This window comes from Spermophilus citellus, assembly GCF_964194105.1.
Source record: "Spermophilus citellus genome assembly, chromosome: 18".
Lineage (NCBI taxonomy): Eukaryota > Metazoa > Chordata > Mammalia > Rodentia > Sciuridae > Spermophilus > Spermophilus citellus.
Window position 1 is genome coordinate 42,141,460 of NC_138200.1, and position 17,922 is coordinate 42,159,381.

General features: G+C 39.3%; 1 protein-coding gene across 1 annotated transcript in view; it reads right to left on the reverse strand.

Annotated features, from left to right (window-relative positions):
• Nucleotides 1–5,913: 5,913 nt before the first annotated feature.
• CES5A (carboxylesterase 5A) overlaps nucleotides 5,914–17,922 on the reverse strand; it is a gene marked incomplete at both ends in the record, with an annotated part of 29,793 nt that continues 17,784 nt past the window's right edge. The window contains 3 exons of the mRNA XM_081274725.1: nucleotides 5,914–6,145; nucleotides 6,224–6,296; nucleotides 8,997–9,146. Coding sequence (XP_081130851.1) covers nucleotides 5,914–6,145; nucleotides 6,224–6,296; nucleotides 8,997–9,146 — 455 coding nt within the window. The remainder of the gene's footprint in view (nucleotides 6,146–6,223; nucleotides 6,297–8,996; nucleotides 9,147–17,922) is intronic.

The window sequence follows — 17,922 nt, forward strand, 5'->3', positions numbered from 1 at the left end:
CAGATGAAGTTCATGCCTGGTCACCTAATAGTGACTATAATGATAAATTACCAACCAACCATCCATGGTCCTCTTTCCCCAGTGAGTGACCCCTTTGGGGGTATGCACTTCTATAAAACAGCTGTTTCATACAGTAAAATGAAGCAGGAAATCCACCCTCATAAATAAGAAACAAAGTGCAGTCGACCTTCTGAAAATCTGCATCGACAACAAGACGGAACTCTGTTTATTCTGGAGCTCTCCTCCTGCAAATTGGTGCAACCCCTTCTGGAGACTTTTTGGAGTATCTACTAACGTTAATATATGGAATTCCAATGACCCAGCAAAGTTATTCCTAGGTATATATTCAAGAGAAATACATGCATGCTCTCATAGGAAGACATGTTCTAGAATATTCCTACAAAAATCATTTGTAGACCTCTAACGAGAGACTCACTGTGATAGGTTCAATTTTGCCCATCTCCCCAACATTCCTATGTTGAATGCTCCACCTCCTACATGACTGTATTTGGAAACAGAGCATTTGTGGAGGTCAGTAAGGTTAAATAGGTCATAAATGTGGGATTCTAGTCAAGGAAAATTGGTGTCTTTATAAGAAGAGACACTAGACTATTCTACCCCACCATCACCATGTGTCCAGAAGAAGGACCATGTCGGGGCACAGCGAGGAAGCAGCTGTCTACCAGCCAGGAAGAGATCCCCCACCAGGACAAGAATCCAGCCGACACTTTCACCTGAAAAACAATGCTGTGTTTTACACCAGCCAGTGTATGGTATTTTGGTATGACGATCTGAGCAGATTAATATTCTATCCAAATGCCCAGGAAAAGTAGAATGGATAAACCAGGGTACGGTCACACAATGGATGACTTTACAACACCGATAAGGGACAAACTATGACCACACACAACAGCACAACTGAGTCTGTGGACCCTGTGGGGAGAGAAGGAAGCCAGATGCAAGAGCACATGGTTCTGTTACTATAAAGCACAAAACCCCGAAAAACTAGTATATGCTAATATAGAAAGTCAGGACAGAGGTGACCACTGAAGATAGATGAGCAGGTAGAGGCAGGGCCTGCAGCTAGGCTTTGGAGGGCTTCTGGCTGATGGTATTCCTTTTCTCAAATTACACAAGTGCAACCAGTTTGTACACATTCATCAAGACATAATATGTTGCACACATGGGTATGTGCATGGATGCTTTCTTCCGTGTGTACTATATTTAATTTAAAAACTTGCAAGTTTGTACCAGCACTAAGAATGAGAGTGGAGAGCCACACTGAATGACCATGCCTTCCAGTCCTGATGCCTCAGGCTCTCACCAACCACTGCATTCCTTGTGGCTTGGGCAGTGACCCAAGCAAGGAGGTCTTCTTTGTGAGCATAACCCTAGGGTTGAGTTACACTCACCTGTTCCTGTAAACCTACCCCTTCTGCCCTTTTACGGGTATAACTTTCTAAGAACAGTGTCCCCCAATAGAAGCTGACTTCCGAACATCACGTTCTCTCTCTCTCTCTCTCTCTCTCTCTCTCTCTCTCTCTCTCTCTCTCTCCAGCCTCTCATGACTTTCTCTTGCTCTCCCTTTTGGGGAGCCTGAGGCCCAGGGCCAGAGAAGCCATCCTGAACTTGTGTAAAGATAAATTGTATAAATTGTTTCTGTGTTTTATTTTACGTCCCTGCAAATTCACACGAAAGACCTCAGTTCAGCTTCCCGGGCTGGTCAGGGGCAGCATCTGATAAAGGAGGCAATAGTGAAACAGAAAATTTCTGTAGATCATGCAAAGATTAGTTTTAGGGTAAAATAAAATGGCCAGAGGTGGCAATTATTTAATCAAGATTTCATTGTCTATTCAAAAGAAATCCAACTTAAATTTTACCTAAGGCATTTATTGAATAAAGTGCCTCTAATACAGGAAAAGTCTGGGAGGTGAATAAAGCTTCAAATACGATTATATGAAAAGACAAAGATAGATGGACGACTGATAGGTAGGTGAGTAGACAGACAGGTGGATAGACTCACATTTCATTTTCTCATTCCTACTGTGGTTTAATCTGAGTAGGCCTTCAGTGTGTTCCCCAGGGAATCAAAAGATATCATCACGTGATCCATCACGGGGATCCTAGAGTGACTTCACTGAGAGTTGGCAGTATCTTTTAGAGGTGGTCCTAACAGGAGGTAATGAGGTCACACTGGGGGTCTCAGCCTTGGAAGAGATTGGTATAGTTCTTGCAGGACCAGGCTACTTCCTGTAAGAGTAGGTTGTAATTTAAAAAACAAAAACAAAAATAATAAATGAGCCTAGCCCTTCCCAGATCTCTGGCTTCCTGTCTTTCCATGTGATCTCTCCTGTGTATGTTCTCAACATTGTGATGCCACCTGCCATGAAGTCTACACCGTAGTCAAGTAGGGGCCAGCATCATGCTCTCCAACCCCCAGAACTGTGAGTTAGTTCAACCTTTTTTCATTAAAATAGTACTCAACCTCAGAGATTTTGTTATAGCTACAAAAAATGAACTAGGAGGATCACTCCAGTTAAAAAAAAATGATTAAAGTTTCCTACAAGTCAAAGTATAAAAAGCTGTCCCCTAAGTCCCCTATGGAGCCCAGCAAGCACTTCTTTGGTGAGTCCCCCTGTATTTGACACAATCAACTACTAGGGCTGGCTTTTCTCCCCTTGCCCAGCTTCCCAGGGAAGAAATGAGGCACATTCTTAGAACAAACTTTGAGCAGAGCACAAGGTTGTGACCAAGTGGAACCCATCTCCGCAGAGGGAAGAAGGGAGACTCATCTAGATGGGCTACAGTGCAGAACCAGGTAGGGAAGCTTCCCAAGTGCAAGGTCTGTGCATGGTCCCCACTGCCCCAGGGAATGGATGGAGGTGGTGACAGGCAGAGTGGGCTATGGGACTGGAAGAAAGGTCCAGAGTTTAAAAGGCTCTCAGGGAAGAGAAGGCCCCAAGAGCCCTAGGAGGAAGGACTGCTTTATGCCTGTATCTGAGCCTCCCTTGCAACTTGCCCCAGAGGCACAAAGATAAGAAAAGATAAAACTGCAGCTGCAACCCTGACCTCGGTGCTGCCCATGAATTTAGTCATTTTAGGTCATAGATGATATCTTCTCCCTGTTCTCACACAGAGAGAAAGGACAACAAGGTATATGATATTGATTTCTGATTTAACTATTTGTTTTGGTTTCTCTTCTATTTTGTCCCCCTTCTTTAACATTTCACCTGTCACCAGCCACCCTGGAGCCTCCAGGAGGGAGAAGCAGTTTCCCTGTCTTAGTGCTGCCCTCTGCTGGACACAGGGAAGTTTACAGGCGAAGATGGATGTGGTTTGTCCCTGTGTGGTTTTGGTTTGATTTAATCAATCAGGTCCAAGATTGTATTCGGACAAAAGGGGAGTGTATATTTTAAAATTAAATCATACTTTTACAATAAGAAATTGATTATATATTTTATATTTTTGCAATGATGGAAAAGCAGATGTGACTGCAACATATGATATGTACTAGGATTGCTGAAAAGTATGAAGCGATACTTTCCTAAAGAGGAAAGGGAATTTACAGAGCGTAAGAACAGTAATTTTAAAAGGGCCTTGACTTTGGCCCAGACCATCTTCTGCAAAGTTGGATACCATAAATAATATTTTTAAATAAAAGGAGTCATTTCCAAAATCACTTATCAAATTTTGTCCATAAATATCCAGAATATTAAAGCAGAATTTTTTAAGAGACTCTAGCAACTTGGAAAATATACATCCCACAGGGTTAAAACTCAGTGTTCTGAATCAAAAGTGGGTGCCACAATATCTACAAACTCAAAAAAAAAAATAGGTCCAGGTCCCGATCAAGATTATATTTCAGTTGTACTGGGAAATTAGCTTTGGGAATTGTGAAAAATTCCTACAAATGATTCTTCTACTTACACCACAGATAGAAAATCCTTAAGGAAAATGAAAAAAAAAAAGATGTCACTTACATATCAACTTTAACTCCATAGAGTATCTAATTGCATGTGGACAGGAAGGAGGAAGGGCCCCATTTCTAGGTGAGCTGGAAATGTGCCCCACCCCTCAAGATACCTACCAAAATTAGAAATATATTCAAGGATGCAGGGACTGCTGGCAGCATATAAATGATGTGTGTAATGTTCTTTAATATAATGGTGTTTTTAAAATGAGTTGAGTGGTGGTTTGTAGTTCTTCTTTTTATTTGTTTGTTCTGAATATCTATGTCTGTATCTAATCTCTAACTGGATGGATTCAGGCTGAGTTAGAGATGGCTGAGGCAGATAAACTTGAAGTTACTGGCATCTTTGAAACCCTCCTATGCACCTCCGCTGTAATCTTGATGTAATCAAAGAAAAATCAGGTACCTTGAGGAATTATATGGATTATATGGATACTCAAAGAATGAGTATATTCTTTAGGTATGGTATATATGATATTCTCTGCACCCCCATCATGTGGCTAACTTCAATCCCTCCTTTCTTAATATAAATGTTGTTTCTCCAGAGAGCATCTCAAGACTTCAATGTAAATAAAGTCCCCTCTGTTATATTTTCTTAAAATATCATGCTTTTCCTGAATAGCACTTACAAATGTACACGCTAAGATATTCAGCTGTTTGCTGATGGCTGTCTGCTTGCTATTAGTGGAGGCCAAGCTTTTGCTCACTACCTTATCCCCACTGGAGGTACAATTGATGCTCATTTGTCAAACACTTAAGGTCACTCCAGGTGAACTGGGCTGGCATGAAATCTTCACACACAGAGAGAGAAATATGTTTTTCTTTGGGTCTTGTGATGGCTTCTCTGACCTTAGGAGTCTGTGGAAAGAGAGAGGCATGTGCTGAACCCTTTTATTGGGGAGAAGTCACTCAAATGAGGCAAGGGGTCAGGTTTCAGGGAGTTGAGTCTAGCTTTGTGATTTCTGCTGTCAGCAGGTTGATTGACATCTAGGACAGCCACACCCATCTCATGTGCTGAGTGGGGAATCAAAGTCAGAGCAAGAAAAAGGGACACACAAAGGGAGATTCCATGGAAAATTCTATCCCAAACAGGGCAAAGGGGTAGGATTATAAAGGAATAGTTGAGTAGAACTCAACCCCAGTGGGTACACCTACTCCTGAAGTCATGCTTTGATATCCCATCTGGAACAACACCCAAGTCATTTCAAAATGTAGTGACTGGTCAGAGCCTCATGCATCAGGAGTTAAGGGTGTGTTCGTCCAGGGCAGCTCCCAACACTCATCAGTACTCAATGCACATTTACTGAATGGTCAGTCATCTTGACCCCATCAGGGAAACCTCATTTCTCCTTGGCATCCCTGCTTTGCCCCTGGCTGTCTAGGGTTCTATTTCTAGGTCCTTGACCTTGGATGATGTCTAGTTTCCATGGCTGAGAAAGATGTCCTCCAAAACATCCCTATCTCCCCCATATGATTGCCCAGCTAGACAAAGAGACCCAACTTAAACCCAGAGACATCGGGGATATCCATTTTTGACTTGTGGCAAAAGCTACCCTGGTTGGCATTGGGTACTCATAATTTATGTACCACACAGACAACAATAGAAAAACTACTTCATCTTGGATGCTGGGGGCAGAGAGAGAGTTATCATCACAGAATCATTCTGTTTTGCATATTTCACATTCTGATTTTATTTCATAGGAGTCACAAGATCATTATTATAACAACTAAGGGGCCCACTGTTCATCAGACTTACTGAAGAGATCCTGTTGCCTTCCAAGGCCAATTACATTGTGTGGTGTTGAAAGGAATATCAAAAGGACAATTCCTAAGTCATCAAGCATCAGCTAACACCACTTATTCCACAAATATCTCCACAGAAAGCAGCTCATCTGAGGAAGAATCTCAGAAGTGGGAAAATCAGAATCACACAAAGATGACTTCTAAAAAGGAAACAAGAACCAGAAAGCCATGTGCAGAGAAAGGAAGATCAGAAAGGAATGAGGGCTGAGCAGATCTCCAGATGGAGACATAATCAAGGGGAAGGTCTGTGTCCAAAACACCACTTTGGACTCTTTCAATCTCTCTCCGACCTTCAAGTTCAAATCCAGCATCAAGTACTGCTCCTGCTCATCATAGGCTGGCCAGTGGGGCAGGTCATCACTGTTAGGGTCCCTGGAAGTGACAACAGATGCCAGGTGACATTTTCATCTTCCAGGACTTTGGGTGGGGGAGGCTAGCAGGTTCACCTACCCAGTCCGAGCAAAGTTAGCCCAGTATTTCATCATGGTCCTGCTTAGCACTTTCTCCTTCTCGGTGGGTTCTTCTGCAAGAGATAAGCACATATCTAGCTGCTCCTGGATTCACCAGGAGCCCAATGCACCTCCTATGGGATGATGCCTCCCACCCTGCCAGATCCCAACAATCTCACCATCTTACTCTACCCATTTCATATACGCAGCTACCAGAAGCAACTGGGATGTGTGCAAAGAATCATGATGAAAGTCGGCCTTGTCTCTCCCCCGCTCTTCCATCTGGCTGCAGGTTACTTGGGGACACAGAAACCTCTCTCCTACCCACCCCGTCTCCATACACATACACACTTCAACAAACAATTCATTACAGCTGTTTCTTGTATGCCCAGGGTCTTGTTCCATGACACACCTGCAAGAATGCTCAAGTTCCTTATAGACAATAATATCGTTTTGCAAATAACCCACCTACATCCTCACGTACACTTTAAATCATCTCTGGATGACTTATAATACCTAATACAATGTAACCATGTTGGTAGTTGATATGCTGTGTTATTTAGGGAACAATAACAAGAAAAACTCCGCATGACATCCATATAGACTCAGTGGGTTTCCCAATGTTTTCAATCTGCAGTCAGTTCAACCACCGAGAAGGAAGGCTGACGGTAGTGTATTACTTTATTTGAAAAGGTAATACCTGATTAAATGCAAAAAATAAAACCCATCTATTAACTAATAGAGATAGGTTTCATTCCTGTCACTTTCCTTCAGAGACCCAGTTACTAGTCTCAGCATCAATCACTGTCACAGGCTTCCTGAGTCCTCCAGAAAACCCACAGGTATAAGTGGAGGACCTTTCTATACATATTGGACCCATGAATTACATCTTTTTCCTGAAATTGTGTCTAGGAGATAATTCTACATCATCACCTGAAATGCTGTTATTTGTTGTTCTACATAGTATACAATTTAAAATATGTATTTATATGCAAATATATTTAAATATATAATACATGCCATTAGTTTTTTTTTAGTTTTTGTTTTTTATTTATTTATTTATTTAGGTACCAGGATTGAAGCCAGGGGCATTTAACCACAGAGCCATATCCCCAGCCCTTTTTATTATTTTTTTTTTCAGTTAGGGTCTTGCTAAGTTGCTTAGGGCCTCACTACATTGCTGACACTAGTCTTGAACTTGGAATCCTCCTGCTTCAGCCCAGGGGACTGGTTCCACGACACACCAAGTTGCTGGGATTACAAGCATCTGCCACCATGCTGGGCCACAACAAGTATTCTATTAATGGATCTTTGTTTTGTTTCCAATCTTTTGTTTGTTAAAGTAATGCTTTAGTGTGCACATGCACTTTTGCACATGTGGAGGTATAATTACACAAAAATTCTTAGAAATGCCACACTAAACACTGCATGCCTTTTAAATGTCAATAAGATTTTTCTATTAATGCATGAAAATGTCTTTTTCCTTTGTCTGCTGAAACACACTGTCAAAAATACTTTGTTCATCCCACCTTGATGGATGAAAAATGACTTCTCAGCCAAGGGGAGTCCACAACTCTCAAATCTGCAGTGGGATTGAGTGGATTTTCGTGGTTAAAAGCCACTTACTTCCCTTTCAGAAACCATCTGTTTGAGTGTTTCCCAGCTATTGATGGGTTTGGGGATTTTTTTCTTATTAACTTGAGGAGCCCTCCAGATATTAGGAATTTAATAATTTGATACACAGGTGACTATTTTATCCAGTTTGGAGGATCCATGTGCCATCATAAAGTACAGGTTCAGTCATGACTGCTGGGTAAGAACAGTGACATTCAGTGAGCACTCATTGGGACTGGGGATGTAGCTGAGTTGGTAGAGTGCTTGCCTCGCATGCACAAGGCCCCGGGGTTCAAACCCCAGCACCACACAAAAAAAGAAGCACTCCCTGTTTGCTTTATGGCAATTATTTCATTCTCTTAACAACATAAGAGATCTATCATGATCTGAATTACAAGATGAGGATGAATAAATGAAACAACGAATAAACCACAGTCTACAAATACATCCTGTTTGTATTACTTAGGAGCCTGGATTATGTAATATTTTCAACTAAATATTTTAGTGATAGTTCCTACTGTGTCATTTTTCTGTTGATTTTGTTCAGTGATGACTATATCTGGTTGACTTATTTTAGGCACTGAATACATCCTAAATTCAAAAATAAATAAGTGAACATTGTTGGTAACTGTTCACAAGTGTATCTGGAGCTGGAATTATAAAAATACTATAAAAATCATGGGTGCTGGGCTGGGGATGTATTGGTGACAGAGTGCTTGCCTAGCAAGTGAGGAGACCCGGGTTTACTCTCTGGTGCAGGGGGTGCCTAGAGCCTGCCTTCCAAAATCCTGGATGTTTCCTCAGAGAACTTCTGGGAAGGACAGGGACGGTGAGACCAGTGGTCACAGAAAAGGAAGAAAACAGATCTAATTGGTTTTCTATATTTGAATGTCCCAAAGTTCACATCCCACAGGCCTCAGCACAGTGAAGTCTCATAAAGCACTGGTGGCAGCTCTTTTTCATCTTGGTTTCTAAAAATCCAAGTGGGCTTTTTCCAGAGAAAGGTCTGCAAACCAGCCCCTCAGTATCCCATGACCCGCCCAGGCTCTTGCACGGAGCTGGGATGAGCAGGGTCTTATGTCAGCAGCAGATTTCTCCCCAGCTCATCCTAAATTCCACATTTCCTGCAAGAGCAGAAGCCCCTGCAGCCAGTTTCTTACCAAACATGACAATGTCGTTGTTCAGAAAGGGACCTCCGAAGACAAAGCGGATTTCATCTGTGTGGTCAGCTTTGACAAAGGCTGGCTTCGTGTTTTCAAAGACCTGAGGCCGGTGCTGAAACTCATAGAAGTACACAGGGGCACCAGCATCTGAGAGAAGGTTGGGGATGGTCAGGAGTGCATCAGGTGGAGCAAGGGGCTGGCCCTGCATCCCTGCAACCAAGTCCTGATTTACATACCCACAGGTGGGACAGCGCAGACAGGAGGTGACCTAAACTAGCCCAGGTTCCCCCTTCACATTTGAGGCTAGAGTTTGCTCCTACAGCAGCCCTCATGTCAAAGAACCCTCTACCCCTCCAGGCAGCCTAAGAAGGCAAAAGTTCTACTCCTCAAAAGATTCCTTCTACTGAGCCAAGATCTACCTTGATGCAGCTTCCTCTTAGTGACTCTGGTTCAAATGTCGGGAGACAGAGTAAGGTTACCTCCTGATTTCCTAGACAACCCATGAGCGTGCATCCTAAATTCCTCTCTTTTACTAAAGGTCTTGCTCTGGAATTCCCAACATACATGCACATGCACACACACACACACACACACACACACACTTGGTTTCACTATCCCTTCTAGTCACTGGCTTGTACCTGCATCTTTTCCAGCAAGACCTCACCACACAATCGTCTTATACTTTTCTCCACTTCCCCTCCTCTGGTTCTGTTTTTATTGAAGTATCATTTGTGGATAATAAAAAGCACAGATCTTAAGTGTAGAGTTTGGTGAGTTTTTTCAAATGGTTAGGGAGTCCAGTAACCTCCGGCCCAATCAGGTCGTCGAGTACTTCCTCCATCCCAGAAAGGTTCCTTCTGGTCACGCACTTGAGAGACCACCAGTCTTCTTATTCCTATTACATAATTTTCTGCTCATGAACTTCTCGTAATTGAGATAATAGAATAGGTACTCTATTATGTATTCTCTGGCTTCTTTTGCTCAGCATAATGTTTTTGAGTTTCACGAATGTTGTGTGTGTACAGATTGATTCTTTTTATGATTCTTTTTATCACTGAGTATTACGCTATTGCATGGATATACCACAATTTGCTTATCCGTTCATCTGATGATAGATATTTGGGTTGTTTCCAAGTTGGGGCTACTACAATTAAAGCAGGTATGAACATTCATGTTCATGTCTTTTTTAATGGACATATACTTTCACCTTTCTTCAGTAAGTTGCAAGAAGCAAAAAGGTTGAATAATGGGGTAGGTGTGTTGAGCCTAATTTTTAAAATGCCAGTTTTCCAGAGTGGTGGTACCACTTTGCTTTTCCACAAGAAAGATCTGAGAGCTATGAACATTTCACAGTCCTGGGAATACTTCTTGGTCTGGTTGGTGTTTCTTATCTTAGGTATTCTAGTGAGCATAGTTACCTCATTTGGGGTTTATTTTGCATTTCCCTGATGATTAATGATGTTGAACACCTTTTCATGGGTTTTGAGACTTTCACATATTCTCTTTTGTGAGGTGTCTTTTCAAATCCGTTACCCATTATTAGGAAAGACATTTTTATTACTGAACTGTAAAAGTTTTTTTTTTCTATTTTGGGTATGAATTATTTGTCAGATAATTGTACTGTGAGTATTTTCTTCCAGTCTGTGGCTTGCCGTTTTTTAGGTAAAATACACTTAACATAAAATTCACCACTTTAACTGTTTTAAAGTCTATAATTCAACGGTTTTTAATCCATTCAGAATATTGTTCAACCATCACCGCTATTTTAGACCAGGAAAGTTGCCATCACTCCAAACAAAAGCCCCAGATCCACTAAGTAATTGCTCCATTCACCCCTCCTCTCAGCCCTTGGAGAACACAATTCTTTCAGTCTGGACATTTCATGTGAATCATACAACATGTAGCTTTTTGTGTCTGGTTTCTTTCAATTAGCACAGTTCCAAAGGTTCATCCATGTTGTAGCGTGTATCAATATTTCATTCATTTTCATGGCCCATTAATAATTCATTGTAGGACTAAACAACATTTTTAAATCTATTCATTCATCAATAGGAACTTGGGTTACCATTGGGGACTATTATAAGGATGCTATGAACATTCATGTACAATTTTTATTTGAATGCGTAGCTTCCTAGGGGTGGATGGGCTCAGCTGAAGAATGCCCACACTGTTTTCCAGAGTGGCTGCACCATATGTCCCCACACAAAGCACATGAGGGTTCCACAGTCTTCACAGCTGCTATAATTGGGATCTGGAATGTTCCACAAAGACTCATGTAACAAAGGCTGGGCCTCAGCATGGTGCTATGAGGAGTTGGAGGAATCTTTACAGGTGGAGCCTAGCCAGAGGCCTTCAGGACCCCAGGGTGTGCCCTGGAAGGGGACAGTGGGGCCCAGTTTCTTCCTCTTCTTCCTTGTCACCTCCAGAACATGAGGTAAACGGTTTTGCTAGGCTCCTTACTCCTTCCATGATATGTTCCCACAGGCCTTTCAGACCATTGACTGAAACCTCCAAAACCATGAGCCAAAATGAAACTTTCAACTTTATACGTTGATTACCTTAGAGATTTTTTTTTTACAATAACAGAAAATTGACTCACACAACAATCCTTGTGTTTTCTTCTTCTTCTTCTTCTTCTTATTATTATTTGTTTGTTTGTTTTTTGTTTAAATGATGGCCACTTTAGCAGATAACACATATAAAAGAATGAAGGTGGATTCTTCCCTCATAGTATGTATAAAAACTAAGTCAAAATGAACCAAGACATAAATGTAGGAGATAAAGACATAAATGTAGGTGATCTGGTAAATTTTGTGAATTTTATAGACTTTAGAATTTTCTAAACCTCTTATAAGATAACTCAGGGGTGAATTTCCCTTGTCTTGTATTTGGCAATGGAGTCTCAGATATGACACTGAGCACATAGTCAACAAAAGGAAAAACAGCCACGTTGCACTTTTTTGAAACTAAAAACTATTGCACAGTGATTGCACATTATCAACAGAAAAGAAGGCAACCCAAAGAATGAGAGAAAATATTTGCAAATCATATATCTCATAAAGAATTAATAGCTATAATATATAAAGAATTCCTAAACTCAACAACAAAAACATCTCAGTTTAAACATGGGCAAAAGACTTGAGTAGACATTGCTCCAAAGAAAGATATACAGGTATCTAAAAATCATGAGAGAAGATACCCAACATCTCCAATCATCAGGGAAATGCAAATAAAACTCATAATGAGGTATAATCTGACATCCATTAGGAGAGTTATTACTTTAAAAACTATAGAAAATAAATGTGGTAAAGATATGGAGAAATTAGGGGTGCAGCCACTGTGGAAAATGACATAGTAGCCCTCAAAAAAAAATAGAGAATTACCATATTATCCAACAATTCCATCTGTGGCATACATCTGAAAGAATTGAAGAAAGGGTTTGAATAGGTATTTGTACACTCCTGTTCATAGCTGCACTATTCACAATAGCCAAAATGTGGAAATAAACCAAATGCCCATTGATAAATGAATGAATAAACCAAACAATGGATGGGTATGCATAAAATGAAATATTATTCAGCCTTAAGAAGGAAGGAAATTTTGTCACATAAAACAAAACAAAAAAAAATGAGGTAACTGAAACAGTCAAACTCATAGGGACAGAAAGCAGAGCTAGAGGGGATGAGGAGATATTTTTAACTAGATAAGAGTTTCAGTTTGGGATTATAAAAAAGATCTAGAGGAGTACAGTGACGGTGGATGCACAATAATGTGAAAGTGATTCTACTGAACAATGTACTTTAAAATGGTTAAAATGGTAAATGTTTTGTTATGCATATTTTACCACAATTTTTAATGTAAAAAAAAACAATATGCTGTTTAATTTCTCAATGTTGGTGAATTTGGTGAATTTTCTAGGCCTTTTTGTTATTTATTTCTAACTTCATTCCACTGTGGCTAGCAAAGATATTCTGTATAATTTTCACCCTTCTAAATGTATTGAAATTTGCTTTGTGGCCTAATATACAGCTTATTCTGTAGGATACTCCATGTGCATTTGAGAAGAATATGGAGTCTGATTTTTTTGGTGCAATGTTCTTTACCTGTTTGCTCTGGTTAGTTTATGGTATTATTCAAGTCTTCTGTTTTGGTCTTTATATTTGATGGACTGCTATTGAAAGTGAAATCTTAACATTTTCAAAACATTATTTTAAAAATGTCTGTTTGTGGTCTGGGGATGTGGCTCAAGCGGTATCGCGCTCGCCTGGCATGCGTGCGGCCCGGGTTCGATCCTCAGCACCACATACAAACAAAGATGTTGTGTCCGCCAAATACTGAAAAATAAATATTAAAATTCTCTCTCTCTCTCCCTCTCTCTCACTCTCTCTTTAAAAAAAATGTCTGTTTGTCCCTTCAAATTTTCATCACCACTTTTTACTTCATGATTTTATGGTAATATTGTAAGGTGCATAAGGGCTCATAATTGTGATATCTTCTTAATAGAGTCACCCTTTTATCCTTTTACAGCATCCTTCCCTTCTCTCATAACAATTTTTGTCTTAAAATCTATTTTGTGTAGCCGGGTGTGGTGGCACATGCCTATAATCCCAGCAACTCCGGAGGGCCAGGCAGGATAATTGCAAGTTTCAGGCCAGCTTCAGCAATTTAGAGAGACCCTAAGCAACTTAAGTTTCAAATTTTAAAAAATTTAAAGATTGGAAATGTGGTTCAGTGGTTAAGTGCCCCTGGGTTCAATCCTAGGTAAACCTCTCCCTCCATAATTATTTTTTTCTGACTTATGCAATCACTCCAACTCTCTTTGGTTACTCTTTGCACAGAATATGCTCTTCGATTCTTTCACTTTCGAACAATTTATATCTTTGGTTCTAAAATGAGTCTCTTGCAGACACCATGTACCATGTTTTCTTTAGTCCATTCTGCAATCTCTGTCTTGAGAATTCAATCCATTTACATTTACTATAATGATTGATAAGGAGAATTTATTTCTGTCATTTTGCTATTTGTTTCCTATATATCTTTCATCATTTTTGTTTTTCAGTTCCTCCATTGAAGTCTTATTTTGTGTTAGAGATTTTCTAGTGTATCATTTTGATTCCTTTTTTATTTCTTTTTCTGTATTTTTTTTTGTTTTGAAGTGATTGTTGTGGGGTATTATAATTACCAACTTATACTAACCTAGTTTAAATCAATATCAACTTTGTTCTACTAGTACACAAAAACTTATATAGATCCGTATCCTCTTTATGTTGTTAACATCCAGAAACTACATCTTTATACATTGGGTACCACTAACATAGATTTATAATGATAGTTTTATTCAGCAGTCTTTTAATCATAAAGAAAAAAGAGGAATTATAAATCAAAAACATTAATACTGACTTCTATATTTACTTATATAGTTACTTTTAGGGGTGTTCTTTATTCCTTCTTGTGGATTTGAGATATGTTCCAATGTCCTTTTGTTTCAGCTTTAAGAATTCTTTTTAGTATTTCTTCTCAGGTAGGTTTACTACCTACAAAGTCAATTTGTGTTAACCAGGAGTATAATAATTTCTCCTTCACCTGTGAAGGATAAGTTTGCCACATATAGATTCCTTGGTTGGCAGGCTTTGTGGATGTTTTTCCTTCCTTCCATCTGTTCTTTCTATCTCCACTTTAAAATGTCATTACATTGCCTTATGACCTCCATTGTTTCTAGTGAAAAAACAGCTATTAATCTTATTTAAGTTACTTTGTACATGGCAAGAATCTTCTCTCTTATTGCTTGCATGAGTTGATCTTTGTTTTGAACTTTCATTGTTTATAATGTGTGTCTTTGCAGTCTTTGAGTTTTTCTTATTTGGGTTTTACTAAAATTTGGGGTATGTATATTCCTGTCTTTCATCAAATTTGGGGTATTGCGACCTTTACATTTCTTGCTGACTCTTTTCTCTGTCCTCCACTTCTTGAGCTCCTATTATGGACATATTGAGATATTCAGTGGTATTCCAGAGGATTCTTAGGATCTGTTTGTTTTTATTTGTTATTTTTTCTTTGTGATTCCCATATTGGAGAATCTCAATCTTCAATTTTATTATTCTTCCTTTGTATGCTCAAATCTGCAATTTATCCCCTAGAGCAAATATTTCATTTCAATTATTATACTTTTCCACTCCAAAATTTTTCTTTGGTTTATTTCCACATCTTTATAAATTCTGTCACTTTATTTATATTCCCTAATTGTTTATAAGTTATTCTCAAGAATTTCCTTTGGTATTTTTTTCTTGGTTTTCTTTAGCTATTTAAATATATTTAAAATAGTTCATTTAAAGTCTTTCCCCAGTAATTACAATGTCTGGACTTCCTCAAAGACAGTTTCTATTAATTTCTTCTTTTCCTCCCTGAATATGAATCACACTTTCTTATTTCTTTGCCTGAATTTTTTTTTTTTTTTGCTAGAAACTGGATATTTTTAAGTATTATAACATGAGAATTCTGAACATCAGATTTTTCCCTCTCCCTAGGGTTTCTACTAATCAGTATGGTTGCTGTTGTTTATTTGTTTACTGATAGTTTCTCTGCGCTAATTTTATAAAGCCTGTACTCTTTATCATGTGTGGTCATTGAAGTCTGCATTCTGTTATTGTAGTGTTTAATCTAATGATTTAACAGGTCAGCTGAGATTTACATAAATGCCTGACACCAACCAACAAAAGAAAGAAATTAAGAAAGAAAAACAAATGAATAAATATCTTTTCAGCCAGGCTGTGTGTGTGTGTGTGTGTGTGTGTGTGTGTGTGTGTGTTTTCAAAGACACTTTTAACACTTGGTCGGGTAGTTTATCTTAACCAAGTCAACCTTAGACTACATTAGTTTTTTCTTTCTGCTTGAACAGAGCCTGAAGGTCAGGGATGAGGAGAGAACATAGGGCCTCCTGAGGTTTTTTCCTAGGATTTTTTTTCCTAGGTTTCTAGATTCCCAGGAACAAATGGGAGCTGTTCAAGCTTTTATTACCCAAGGTTTCTCATTGCTGAGCCTTTTCTCCTAAGCTTTTCAGTTTGTTTACTGTTTGCGCCAACTAATGTCCCTTGCCCCTAGTGGCAGTGACAAATGCACTTACCTTTAACAATTTTTGAATGATACTTTCAGGTAGCTGTCTCATCCTGATTTCAATGTAATAAAGGAAAGTCTTAGGTAGTAATTTTGAGATAGTCATTTACAGAACTACAAGACAAGTCAAAATAAACAGCCACAATTATTTGAGAATAAAGTCCATTTTTCTCCTTCCAATACTAACATACTACACCTTAAATATGGGTTATTTAAGACCACTGCCTTGCTGTGTAGCAGGGGGTGCTTCAAGAGTAAGTGAAAATGACATAAAACTCTATTAACGAGATGTATAGGTTTGTGTCTTAATTAAATGTTCACCTGCTGTCTATAAACTCTTTGTAGAGTTCTAAAAAATATTAACCCAGACAGTCCTTGCCTGTTATTCACTAATTTTGTGGGGGAATGGGCTTTTGAAATTCTGTACTCCCCCATTTTTACTGCCATCATTAACAGCATCTTTGGACAAGCAATCTAATTTTATTTTAGTTTAGTAAACTTTAGCTTATATATTTGGATTTACAATTCATCTCCAATTAGTTTTTATGTATGGAGTGAGTTAGGAGCTGTGATTCACTCTTTCTTTCATTCATATATATATATATATATATATATATATATATATATATATATATATATAAACTTATTCCAGCTTCATTTTGTTTTTGTTTTTTGTTTTTGGTAGGGATTGAATCCAGGGGCATTAACCACTTAGCCACATTCCCAGACCTTTTTATTTTTTATTTTGAGACAGGGTCTCACTAAGTTGCTGAGGCCGGCCTTGAACTTTGGCAATCCTCCTGCCTCAATCTCCCAAGACTCTGAGATTGCAGGTGTGGGCCATGCACCCGGCCTCAGCTTCATTCATAACTGTATAGAGTTAGTCGTAAAAGAGAGAGTCCTCTAGACTCCATCCTGTTTGTCTATCCTTCAACCAGTACCAGACTTTCTTAATTACTGTAGTTCAAAGATAAGTTCTAAAATCAGGTGAATTATATGTCCTTCAACTGGATTACTCTTTTTCAAGATTGTCTTGACCATCCTTGTTGCCATATAAATTTTGGAATGAGTTTATTTCTCTACAACTATTGGAGAGGCTTAGATTGATATTGGGATTACATTGAGTTTATAGATAAAGTTCCGTACTTCCTCTTGAGCCCATTTTAACCAGGTCTTTACTCCCTTGTCATTCCATCCAGGTAGTTCTCCTCCAGGTTACCAGTGACCCTCATGTCTCCACATTCAGCAGTCAATTCTCAGTCTTCATCTCACTTGTCACCTTAAGAGAGCCCTGTGCAACAGTGGCCTCCCACCGTGTCACTGGTGACCCCTGACCTGCTTTTCTTCCATAACATTTATCACCGTCTAACGTACTCCACATGTTCTCGTCTATCTGTTACAAGTCTCCTTGTTTTGTGCACTAAATCTCCAGGAAATGGAACAGGGCCAGGGAAATAAGAAGCCCTTGAAAAGATTTGTTTACAAAGGGAAGGAACAGAAAAGAAAGGGAAGGAAGGAGGGAGAAAAGGAAGAAAGGAAGGAAAGAGGGAGGGTGGAGGGGAAGCAGAGAAGGTTTGCACCCACCATACCATCATCTTTCTGATTTTTACATTACTCCTTATGGCTAAGATGTTTGTGAAAACAATTCCAGAGAGAGAGAGAGAACAAAAACCTGGGGCGGAAACTCAGAAACCCAGAACATTTATAAGGAGATGGAAATTTTCTACATGATCATGAAGAAGGGGAAGGAATAGAACAAGCACTGATCAGTGCTACCAGACTCTGTGAGGCAGGGGAATTGCAAAAGTCAGGG